Consider the following 12915-nt stretch of genomic DNA (forward strand, 5'->3'; position numbering starts at 1 on the left):
CAGGTCTGATTTCTGGAAGAAGCGTTTGGGGCACGTGGTACAAACATAGGGCCTCTCGTTCTTGTGTCGTCTTTTGTGGTATTTTAACTGAGAGGGATATAAGAAGATCCTGAGGCATTCCTCACATTTGAGTGGTTTTGAGGATTTTGGAACTATTTCTTGGTGTTCCTCAGGTGAGGGTTGTCCCTAATTACACTGGTGAGCAGAGGGAGTTGCACTAATTGCTGAGTCTTGTCTGGAGATAGATCCTTGTTTCCTTTCTTAATTTTAAACCATATAGTGTTCCTTTTCTCTGTTTGCACAACAGCTTCTTGGTCTAGATATAGGTTTCACATGAGCACAATTAAATGTTCTGTGATTCCAAAGCTACTCAATGTTACTCATAATTTGTGAGGTTACATGCTTAAATGGTTGTAAATTAAAAAAATTAGAATAAGTAAGAGAGATACATGTTAACCATAAAGCCTAAAATATTTAGCTGTCTGGCCCTTTCCAATATGCTGATGCCTGCTCTCCATTGTCCTGGGTACAAGTCAAGCTTTGAACAAGGAACTCAGAAGGAAAAACTACTTTCAATTGGAGTTAGTATTCTCTGCATTACTGAGCACAGGAAAGAGGCAAGACTTATCAAAAGGGATGGCCAATACATTTCTATAAAATTCTTAGTAATCTCTCATCAATTCTTCTGCTTTCGAAGCCTAACACACACTTTGTATAACCCTATAACACTCAAAATGCCACAAAAATCCATTTTTAGGATATACTTTTTAAAAATTTATTATTATTATTATTAATTTTAATGTAAAGTTACAGAGACTTTGGATTTCCATTCATTAATTGTTGCATTTTTCTCCCTGACCATCCCTCCCCCCCAGTTCACTCTTCTCTTTGAAAAGTAAAAGAAAAATTCTTTCATTGTTAAGCAATCCCTCCCCCCCAAGTCTACTCCATTATGCAGCCTTTGTTCTGGACTCCTATCATGACAATAATACCTAATCATATATCCCTTTTAAAGAGTTCTCTATCGCTCATCTGTTTCAATGAAGTATACATAATTTATCCCATCTTTCTCAGTCTCCCCCCAATCCCGATGTCAGTCTCGTTTTACAACAGTTATTTGTCATTTTGTGCCTGAGAGATATCACTCTGCATAATGTCCTCCAGTGTCAACCATTTTGAATAATATTTCATGAGTTCCTTGTTTTTCAATGTAACATAGTATTCCATTGTGTGAATATACCACAGCTTCTCTATCCACTCTTTTGTTGATGGGCATTTAGGTTGTTTCCAACTCTTTACTACTGTGAACAAAGCTGTGATAAACATGTGTGTACAACTTTTAGGATATTCTTGAGGAAGGGGAAGCAGTTTTATAATACCACTACTTTAAATTTATGCCAAAATTTAAAGTATTTAAATTATCCTCAATGTATCTGGAACATATTGGCTGAATACAGAAACAGAGCAGTTAGGCTTTCTGCTATCTAAATTAAAGTAAGGATTTAACAGTAACAGATTCTCACCCCAGGACATTTCAACAGTTAGCAATGAAAGGAAAGCAATTCTTCACCAATAAGTTACTACATTTTTGAAGCAGAACATGTTACAAGTTATATCATACAGCCTATACTCCAAAAATGAATTCTCTGATACATTCAGGTGTTGAAAACAAACAAATGTGTCTGCTGAGTATCTATTAATGTTATTTCATGAAGACCATGAGTATATTGCTAAGGTATAACAGTCCCTAGCCCACCCTTATCCAGCGTGTGTACTTACACCACAGATGTGACGTTGTTAGCCAATGAACTTTCATAGTATGGAATACCTTTACTAATTACAACACTGATTTGGCCACCCAAAATGTTGGACACCACTCCTGCATGTATACCAGCTATGCACAATGGTGAGGACTTGAGAGAAGGGGGAGAAAAAAAGAAAGAAAGAATATTAGTTTGTGATTTTTTTTGATAATTCATTAACCAACACACTTAGACTTCCTTAAGAAATTAAGTTGAGGGGAGCTCTGGTGGCCTAGTTCAAGGAGCTGCAACTACAATCCCAGAGGCGCACGGTTCAAATCCACCAGATGCTCTGCCAGGGAAGGAGGGACAATCTCCTCCTGTACCAGTCAGATCTGGTTTGACAGTACACGCACACAAGAATAATAATTAAAAAAATATTAAAAAAAAGAAATTAAATTGATCTAGTTAGTGTATTCAATAAACAAGAAACACAACAGGTTAATTTACACTTTAACATAGAACAGCTTTCCTCAGCTTTTTTTTTTAAACAAAAGAAAAATAATGTAACATTACATACTACAAAGAAGAATTAATTCCTTAAAAATGAAAATCAATACACAACCCTCCACCCTTTATTAAAAGATTTAAGGGGTTTAGATCATGGCTTTAAAATTAGCCTAAATCCAACTTACATCTCTGTAGCCATGAGGAATTGTTCCAGATATTTCAGCAAATGGAAGCAGACAGCCAGCCGGACAGTACTTACTGAAAGAGGAAAACAAGTAAAAGGGTATATTCTTGTTGTTCATAGCAACCCTATGGGAAAAAAAGGCCTGAAGCCTTTCTATAACTATCAACATTTATCAAAGTGCATAGAGTTTCCAGAGGCATGTTGTTTAGGAAGTATGGAACACTGTATTTCTGGGGAAAGAGACGGGGAAAAAATGTTTACATCTATTTTTTACTTCTGTGTACACAGCACCTATGGGCCTTGAGTCTGACATTGTCTTTGCTGCTATTTGTAATCTACTACACAACTCATGTCATGACTGGGAATAAACCAATTTTTATTTAGTACTTTCTTCTGCCTTCCATCACAGAAGTCATTTTCTAAGTCACTTGTCCTTCAAACTTTAATTAGTGGTCATAATTTGCAAAAATTAAGAACATATGTAAAGAAAGTTGGAGAGGTAGGGCAAGGCTGAGGTGGGTTTATTGTCCAAAATGGCTTTAACATTATTAGCCTCATGACTGGGTGGGAACATGCAAACAATGTGTGTAGACCAATTATGACAGGACTAGTCAACAAATCGGTCAGTATTGTCATCCTACCAAGTTTAAATTGAGCAAGTTCAGTAGCAGAAAATGAAATCTCATTACTGGGAAGAAAGAAGCAGCAGAAAATGCAGCATGCAGCCTCTGGGACCACATTGATTCCTGCTCGGCATTTGTTGATTCATGTAATCACTCATCCACTGATCCAGTCACCCATGCAGTCAACAGTTAATTGAATGTGTATATATTTAAGTGTTGTGCGCATACTGGGTTTACAAAGGTCAACCAATAGCACCCTTGTCCTCACTGAGCTTATATGCCAGCAGGGAAAAATAACTTTAAAATGACGCACAAATACTTAATCACAGGTTTAGATACTGTCACAAAGAAAAAGCAGTCTATAAAAGAATTGTGTGTGCTATAGAGTAGGAACCGACCCATAGCTGACCCTCCAGCAGGTTTTCAGAGGCAGTTAATCACACAGGAGGAGACTGCCCATCCTTCTCCTGCGGAGCAGCTGGTGGATATGAACCGTGTGCCTTTGGGATTGCAGCACAGCTTCTTGTCACTAGGCCACCAGAGCTCTAATTCAACTAAAATAATCTCTTACTCTCTCACCACCATAGTAAGAACTAACTTATAGCTGACCTTTCAGTGGGTTTTAGGAAGTTGTGAGTTGCATAAGCAGACACTACCAAACTTTCTCCTACAGAGCTGCTGCTGGAAGCAGCACAACCCTCTAGAGACGTCACTAGAGCTTTGCACTCATCTGTCAGTTTGTCATACTGTAAGGTCTCAGTGTTACTGTGATCCTGGAAGGGATGTCACAGATATTATTAAAAAAATGAGATGGGTCACTCAACACGGCAGCTTTCATTGGAGATTTCAGACTAAGGCACACTAGCAAGGGGGACCTGGTGATCCACATCAAAAACATTTGCCACTGAAAACCTTATGAATACATGTGTAATACAGGGTTGAGAGAAGAGCCACTCAGGTTAGAAGGCACTTAAAAAGCTGCAGCAATGGGTTTAAGCATACCAACAGTTGTGAAAACAGTGGGAGAATGGGCAGGGTTTCGTTCTGTTGTTCATACCGCTGCTGAGTCTAACTGACTCAACAGTATTTAACAACAACAAAAGAGTCTGTAACAACAGTCTCTAATAGGTGGCGGTTTCAGTGCTTCCGATTAACTCATTAGAGCACTCTACAGATGAAGAAATTGAGGAACAGAAGTTAAATACTGTATCCAGATCATACAGCTGGCAAGTAGCAGAGAGGCACCAGCACGTAAGTTCATGCATGGCTTCTACACTGTTCTCATCAGGGAGCTGAGATAGTCAGTGGAGTAAGTGGAGGAAAATGCATAGCGAACAGAAGTGCAGTCCTGTGAGGCACGGTGGTGTAGTGAAAGTCTGGAATGGCAGATGACTAGTATCCAGAGTGTCAGAGTGAAACAAGTAAAGGATAAGGTTCATTTGAGAGGAGGGTGGCGAGGTGGGCAAGGGCCAGATCCTGCAGAGGAACTGTAGGCTACAGCAAGAAAACTGGATTATATTTCTAAGTAAAACAGGAAGGCATTAAATTATTTTGACAGTTTATGTGCATAATTTGATTTGTATCTTTTAAATGGATTATTCTGGCTCCTGGGAAGAGTGCGCAAGGAATCATGAGTGGAATTTGAGACACTATTATTCAGATAACAGAGTAATCTGGTGGGAGGTAATGTAGCGCTGCTCGTGGAGGGTGCAGGGAACATGGCAATGACTGGGAAGGGTCTTCTTGCTTGCAGGTTGCTAGTCATGGGCCAAGGGCAAGAATACTTCTAATGAGTGCTTCTCATTCAATGCTTCTCCTCAACCAAACACTTGTCTGAGGAAGGCACCCTCCCCAGAGAGAGAGAGAACCAATCCTGAAGATAAAATTAAAGTTCTCTGAAGAATTGAAGTTTGCTGAGAGGACTCTTAAAGGGTGAGGATAATTTTGCTGAAGAGAAGAATAAAAAGTAAAGCCAAAATTTCTGAGAGTTCACAGCAGTAAACTAAAAATAAACCAGAATCACTTCAACAAAGTGATGGAACTGGAAAAATGGACCTCTGAAGGAAGGATCCTGAAGACAAAGCTAAAGTATTTTTACTTCTTTTTTTGTAATAAGAAGGGAAATGTTCAGATAAGTATTTTAGAACATGAAAGTGGTATAAAGGGTAGAATAAAGTCAGTGAAGATTAAAAATGGAGTCTAAATTAGAAAATAACCCTCGTCTAAATAAGAGACCATGACAAGAAGCAGGGAAACAGTGGTATAGTTACATGGGAAATAATAACTACTAACTCTTAAGAGTACAGCCATGATGCTGCTTTGTCCCATATATGTTGTGCATATTGTTAGGAGGTCCCTGGAAAAGGGCATCATGGAAAGGTGAAGGGTCGGCAAAAGAAGATCCTCAATGAGATGGACTGACAGGGTTACTAACAATGAGCTAAGTGTATCAGATTATGAGGATGGCAAGGTTCAGAGCCATTGTTCACAGGGTCATTATGAGTCGTAGGCCAATTGAAGGCATCTAACAACAACAAAAACAATAGCATACTATACCAGCCTAACATGTCCTTCTTCACTTTTTTAAAAGAAACGTAACTCTCCTCCCTTTAAAAGCAATTTTGCTAGATCTTGCAGAACAACTACTTATATTTTTAAAGCCTATTAATATGATACTTTCAAGGCAGAGAAGACTCAAATACTACAATTAAAGCAAACTTTTAACATGGAAACCAAGTGGCTTTAAATGAGCTATGTGATTCACTGGGCAATTAAAATAATGATAATGTGCCACACATGAAGATGACGCAGATGAAGAGTGCATCGGCTTTCTAGGAATGCAGAAAAAAAAAAATGTGCTGTGGTATATAAGAACACATTTACTTTCTCACAGTTCTAAAGGACTGAATTCAAGGACTTGGCACTTTCTGGTGACTCTTGGCATAATAAGTAATGCACATAACGTTGTAGCATTTTGTTTGCTGATGTTTGACTTGTGACAGGGTATCTGACATCTGTCTGCATTTTCACACAAACTTCTTCTAAAGACAGTGTCTTTTAGAGTTATCATTAGATTTACAGCTGCCTTCAATCCAGGCTCACCTCTTCTCAAGATCCTTAGTTTAATTACATCTGCAACGACTCCATTTCCAAATAAAGTCAAGTTCACAGGCACTAGGACAAGCTTTTTGGGTAACATAATTTTGCATTACAGAGTTAACGGGGGGGGGGGAGAGTCACACATATGGTCATACCTGAATTCAGGTTCCAAAAAATTAGATGCAGTGTCCAAGCAAGTAATTAGATCTAGGGAAAAAATAAATAAATAAAACTTAATTCAATAATACAAAGATTTCCTTAACTAAAACAGTTAAGTATTTAAGAATCTCAAACCCTACTGTTCTAAAGTTTAAAATCTCAACAACATACCAAGGTGTTAATAACAATTCTTTAAAGATTTTTAATAACTGTATTTTCTTTCTTACTTCAAGTATGTTGATTTTTGAGGCTTTACGTTCCCCAACACTGACAGGAAACCACTTTGGAGTGCAGTATCATATGCAAAGGTGAAATGTCAGAAAGTGAAATGTATAACCTTAAGATATATTCTTAACTATAGTTGTAAAAATGAAAAGAATAATATTTCTCAGAAACTTAACAGCCATTAAAATTCTTGTAGCAACAGCAATGTCGTTGTTTTATGTCTTCAAGTGGCTTGAGACTCCTATGAACCTATGTACAACAGCCCTAAACCCTGTCTATCCTGTGGCAACCTTACTGTCTCCGACGCACCTACTCCTATTACCCCAGTGACTGAATCAATCCATTTCATCAAGGGTCTTCCTCTCCTGCCCTGTCCCTCCACCCTCCCAAGCATGATGTCCCAAGGACTGATCCTGCCTTGCAACATGTCCAAAGTATGTCAGATGAAGCTTCAGAACCCTTGCCTCCAAGGACCAGCCTGGTTTAATACTCTCCAGGATGAATCTGTTTGTTTTCTTAGCAGTTCATGGTATATTCAATATTCTTCTCCAGCACCAAAGCTTAAAGGCATCAACTCTCCTTCTATCATCCCCAGTCACTGTCCAGTCCTCTGATGCATAGCAAGTGATTGATCGTCATGCCCTGTATCAGGCACACCTTAATCTCCAGAGTAACACCATTGCTCTTCAGCACGTGGGAGAGGTCTCTGACAGTAGACTTTCCCAACTCAATACATCTTTTAACTTCCTGGCTGCTGCTAACAAAAATGTTGACTGTGGAGCCAAATAAACTAAAGCTGTGAACAATCTCAATCTCTTCATCATCCATCATGATGTTGCCAATCGGCCCAGTGATGAGAATCTTTGTTTTCTTGATGTTGAGCTTCAATCCATATTGAAGGCTGCAGTCCTTGACCTTCTGCAGCAAGTGCTTCAGGTCCTCCTCAGTTTCAGCAAGCAGGGTTGTGTCTGTCATCTGCATAACACAAGTTGTCGATGAGTCTTCCTCCAATCCTGAAGCACATTTCTCCTCATAGAGCTCAGCCTCTCAGATAATCTATTCTGCATGATAGATTGAAAAGGTATGGAGATAGGACAAATCCCTGGCATACACTCTTCCCAATTCTGAACCATGCCGTTTTCCCTTGCTCTGTTCTGAAGTCTGCCTCTTAGTTCAAGGATATTGTTGTTGTTATTGTTATGTGTCGTCAAGTTGCCTGCAACTCATAGTGACCCCATGTTCAACAGCCCTAAACCCTACTCTATCCTGTGCCAATCTCACTGTCTCCAACATACCTACCTCCATTACCCCAGTAACTGAATGTCAATGAGGGTCTTCCTCTCCTGCACTGTCCTCCCACCCTCCCAAGCATGATGTCTCTTTCCAAGGACTGGTCCCTCCTTGCAACATGAACAAGGACAGATTTTGCATAAGCACAATCAAGTGTTCTGGGATTCCCATTCTTCTTAGAGTTAGCCACCGTTTGTTGTGGTCCATACAATCATTGCATAGTCAATGAAACACAGACAGACATTCCTCTGCTACTCCCTGCTTTCAGCCAAGATCCATCTAACATTAGCTACAATATCCTTAGTACCACGACCTCTTCTAAATGCAGCCTGCACTTCTGACAGTTCTCTATTGATGTGCTGTTCCAGTTGTTTTTGGATAATCTTCAGCAGAATCTTTCTTGCATGTGATATTAACCAAAAAATATGTTTGGTTGCACAGATTGATATGTATGTTTATATATGTGCAGATAAGCCACATAATGAATATGCAGGTGTATAGGTATGGCTGTGCAGAAATATCTATGCATGTTATATATATAATCATAAATAAAATAAACCACAGGTGGGATCAGTCTTTGGGGAGGAACATCATGCTTGGGAGGGTGGAGGGACAGCGCAGGAGAGGAAGACCCTCGGTGAGATGGGCTGATTCAGTGATTGGGGTAATGGGGGTAGATGTAGCAGAGACAGACTGGCACAGGATAGAGTAGTGTTTATGGTGGTTGTACACAGGGTTGCAATGAGTCGTGGGCAACTCGATGGTACATAACAATAACAAAGGGCATAATTTGGAATAGTTCTTAGATACAACCAAAGCATTTGTGGGGCTGGGTTCCTGGGCTTGAGAGCTTAATACCACAGTCATAGGAGGCAACTCAGCTGGTTGGCATAATGTAGGTGATACAGATAATTTTGTACATTCTAGTTTGGTGAAAGAGAGCTCTGGTAGCCTGGTTGTAAGGAGCTGTGTTGCTAAGCAGTTCATGGGTCAAGCCCCACCAGCTGCTCCAATGGAGAAAGATGAGCAATCTCCTCCCAAGTGATTTACAGCCTCTGAAGACCCCCTAGTGTATCAGCTATGAGTCAATTCTGACTCAGTAGCCCACAACAAAAGCAATAATAACACTGGTGAACAGAATTTGTGGTATGGTATTTGTGGTCTTAAGAGCTTTTAAGAGGCAGTTATTAGTCTCTGTCAACTGAAAAAAGAAGAAAACGAAAACCAAAGACTCAAAGAAGAAACTAATCTACAAAGCTGCATGAACCTAATTTGAGATCAGAACTAAATGACGCCTGGATACCACTAATGACCATTCCAACCAGGGCCATAATAGATAGTCTCTTAATGGGGGGAAATGTAGAATAAAACTCAAATTACTATTAAGACACCTGACTTAAAATACCAGTAGAAACTAGAGGAAATCTCAAAACTACTGTCCGGGAACCCTTTAAACTTGGAACTCAAACCACTTCCAGAAGTCACCTATCAGTCAAGACAGATTGGCTCATAAAATAAAATTGTTTAGTACTGTGCTTCTCAAAACAATCATTTAAATGAGACCTACTGATGAACATTTACCATGAGCAAAGATGAGGAGGTAAGAGACACAAGATAGAGAAATTAGTAGAAACAGAAAAACTAGAATGGAAGTAATGAAAATGCTAACACACTGTGGAACGTGTAACCAACATCACTGAATGGTAAGTATAAAAATTATTAAATGATAACTTCTTTTACAATTTTTTCCAAAAAACACAATAAACCATCCAAAGAAGAAAAAAGAACCACAAATTCTTTAGCTCCGTTTAAACTTTGTGCATCAGAACCAACATCTGTGTTCAAAAGTCTTTCAAATGACTCTAATACACATCAAAATTAGAGAAACACTTTTCTAAACAAGATAGAACTTTTAAAATTTAACATTTTTCTACACAGAAATAAGTAAATTCAAGTAAACAAAACCTCCTTCTAATTAAGACTTAGTTCACAGACTGTAGGTTTTGGTTAAAAAATTTAGTGGTTTTCCTCTGCCCTTAGGATGGAAATCAAATTTCTCAACAAAGCCTAAAAGGTCTGGAAGATCTGGTCCTACCTCACTCTGCAATCTTGTCTTACAGAGGCTTGGGCTTTTCGCTACAGTAACCTTTGTCCCTTTAACTTGAGTTGCTCTCTTAGCCTTCAGACATTCTGCAGTGCTTCTCAGCCTGGCTAACTTCTAAGATCTCAGGGGAGCTTACTAAGGCAAACCCCTTTAGCACACAGCAGGCATTTAAATTGTGCTTTTTAATGAGATAATGACTACTGCAGGATGTCCCCCATCCTTCACAACATAATCAAGTGATTAGTATTCTGCTTCCTTTTGGGGTTTAGCAATATGTAAAGCACAAAATGTGGTAGCATAAAATTTGCTGATGTTATAATTTCCATATGTTCATCAATAAATGTTCAAGGATCAGAATTATATATATAAAATAAAAGGCAATTAAAAAAACCCACTTTCGTCAGTACCAACTTGCATATGAGTCTTCAGAACTTAATACTATCGTAAGTCATGGACTACTTCTCTATAATCTCATAGTACCAAGTGTTATGAACATATGCTTTGGTGCAGTGTCATAGTGTTCAATCCACAGACAAACATGAGGTTGCTTGCCCTGACCTTTGTATCAGTAGCTGCAGTTACAGCATCTGGAAGCTTTATTGAAAAAGTTTACTTGCTAAGCCAAGGAAATTTTTTTAAAAAGAAACTGATTTCACCTAAAAGTGCCTGCTAAATAACTATGTAGGGGGCACTTAGCATATACTATGTTCCTAGTACATGGGATGTACTCAAATGTAAATGAAATCATTAACAATTATAGTGAACACAAGATAATCATACTACTTTACAATTCTGAAAAAACTGTGTGTTTACTATTAAAATGATGTATTTCTTGAAAAAACTTGTGCATAAACTGTGGCATGCCAACAGGAAAACAGTATTTTTTGAGTAATTTATATGGACTATTGTTGCTATTAAAGGCCACTAAATCAACTATCACTCTCAGTGATCCTCTGAATAACAGATCAGAACCTTACCCTATCCCGTGTCACATTCATGATCTCCACAGCATAGGTTCAGATTTTGCATGCATGCTGGACAATAAGGAACAAAGACCAAAGGAGAATTAATGCTTGTGAATTGTGGTGATGGTGAAGAACACTGATGATATCGTGGATTGCCAGGAGAAATGAATACTTCTATGTTGGAAAAAGTATAATCAGAATGCTCTTAAGATGGGAGGATGGGGAGATTTTTGTCTCATGAAATCTGGGAATGTCATCAGTGATGCCAGTCCTTAGAGAAGGGCATTATGTTTGACAAAACAGAGGGTCACTGGGAAAGAAGATTGCAATGAAATAAATTTATACAGTGGCTACAAAAATGAGTTCAAAGCTTGCAGTAACTGTGAGGTAGTATTTTGTTCTGCTGTGTTTAGGGTCACTGGGAATTGGGAAAAACCCTCATCATTGGACCAATAAGCAAAATAATGAGGATGGAGAAAGATTGAAGTTGTCAACAATTTCATTTTAGTTGGATCCACAATCAACACCCTTGGTACCAACAGTCAGGAGATCAAAGACGGGGAGTTTAGGAGCTTGGGCACTGGGAAAGTCTACTATCAGGGACCTATCCAAAGTTCTGAAAAGCAATGCCAGTTTAAAGATCAAGGTGCACCTGATTCAAGTGATGGTCTTTCCAATCATCTGCCATGCATCTGAGAGCTGGGCAATGAATACATATGACAGAAGAACCACTGATGTCTCTGAGTTGTGGTGCTGGACGAAAGTACTTAATATTTTGTGGACAGCCAAAAAAACAGACAGACAGGTGTTGGAGGAAGTGCAGACTGAGCGCTCCTTAACAACAAGAATGGTAAAGCTTCATTGCATACACTTTGGGCATGTTGTTAGGAGGGGCTACTCCTTGGAAAGGGACAGTATATTTGGAAAGGTGGAGGTCAGCAAAAGAGAGGAAAACCCTCAATGGGATGGATTGACAGTTATTGAAACAATGGGTTCAATTATGTCAGAGCAAAGGAAAGCACAGTATAGGACAGAATTCAGATCTATTGTTCATAGCGTCGCTATGAGTCATACTTGACTTGATGGCACCTAACAACAACAAAAATGCTCTGGCAGCTACTAAATGGCACCTAACGACAAAAATGGCAGGTAGTTGAATAAAGAATAAGTTAGATCACCGTTTAGAGAGTTTAAGACAACATAAATAGGAGCTTATTATTAGTTGGGAAGAGTAGATAAAATGAATTACCTACATTCTTCTGACTAGCTACATGGTGTCAATAAATGAGTGATTTTCCATTTTCTTGCCCCACAAAAAAGAACTACCAACTTCTAAAAGTAGAAGTTGAATTTAAAAAATTAATAGGTTGGAATTGAAATATACCTGTGTGGTCCAGCAAGGCACTTAAACCCTAGAGAGACTACTACTGCCAGCTGGTCATATTCCCTTTGGACCACATGCCAGAAAGCTGGTTAATTACGGATATGCTTCATCAGAATGGTGTTTTGGTTTCAAGTACACACAACGGAGAAACTCCAAATTATACCATACAAATGTGCAATTCACTGACCTTGTTCTCAAATTCCACGAGGGCTTAAAAGAGACCCCTGTGAGGAAAAGAGAAATTGAAAATGGAGAGTAAAAAATCAAGCCAAGAAGCCAGAAGCCAGAGAGAGGAAGTTCTGTTTACAAACACTGACCTTTACAACTGCAAGAGAAAAGCAAATCTGCTAAGTACCAAATACAGCTTTAAAATGGAAGGATGACTAGAAACAAACAGTCAGTGGGAAGACACAATGATACATCACAAAACAATGTATCTATGGCTGGTTGAATTAGCACACCAATCTGCTCTGTAAATTTTCACTCAAGTAAAAAGAGTTTTTAAATAAAATAAAAGAATATGTGCCTTTCTTGAAGGCTGTTTCCAAGAAAATAGTCTCATAGTTGTCACAAGGTTCTCACATAACACCATGACCTCAAGTAGGATGAATACATCAAAAGTAACACAGC

General features: G+C 38.8%; 1 protein-coding gene across 1 annotated transcript in view; it reads right to left on the reverse strand.

Moving 5' to 3' along the window:
- Positions 1–12915, reverse strand: part of DCBLD2 (discoidin, CUB and LCCL domain containing 2) — a 108392-nt gene that overhangs the window by 30128 nt on the left and 65349 nt on the right. Inside the window, exons 4-6 of the mRNA XM_006902008.1 lie at positions 6314–6365; positions 2438–2510; positions 1780–1913 (exon numbers count right to left, since the gene is read on the reverse strand). Coding sequence (XP_006902070.1) covers positions 1780–1913; positions 2438–2510; positions 6314–6365 — 259 coding nt within the window. The remainder of the gene's footprint in view (positions 1–1779; positions 1914–2437; positions 2511–6313; positions 6366–12915) is intronic.

This window comes from Elephantulus edwardii, unplaced genomic scaffold (assembly GCF_000299155.1).
Source record: "Elephantulus edwardii isolate Elephantulus edwardi_28Jun2011 unplaced genomic scaffold, EleEdw1.0 scaffold00356, whole genome shotgun sequence".
Taxonomy (NCBI): domain Eukaryota; kingdom Metazoa; phylum Chordata; class Mammalia; order Macroscelidea; family Macroscelididae; genus Elephantulus; species Elephantulus edwardii.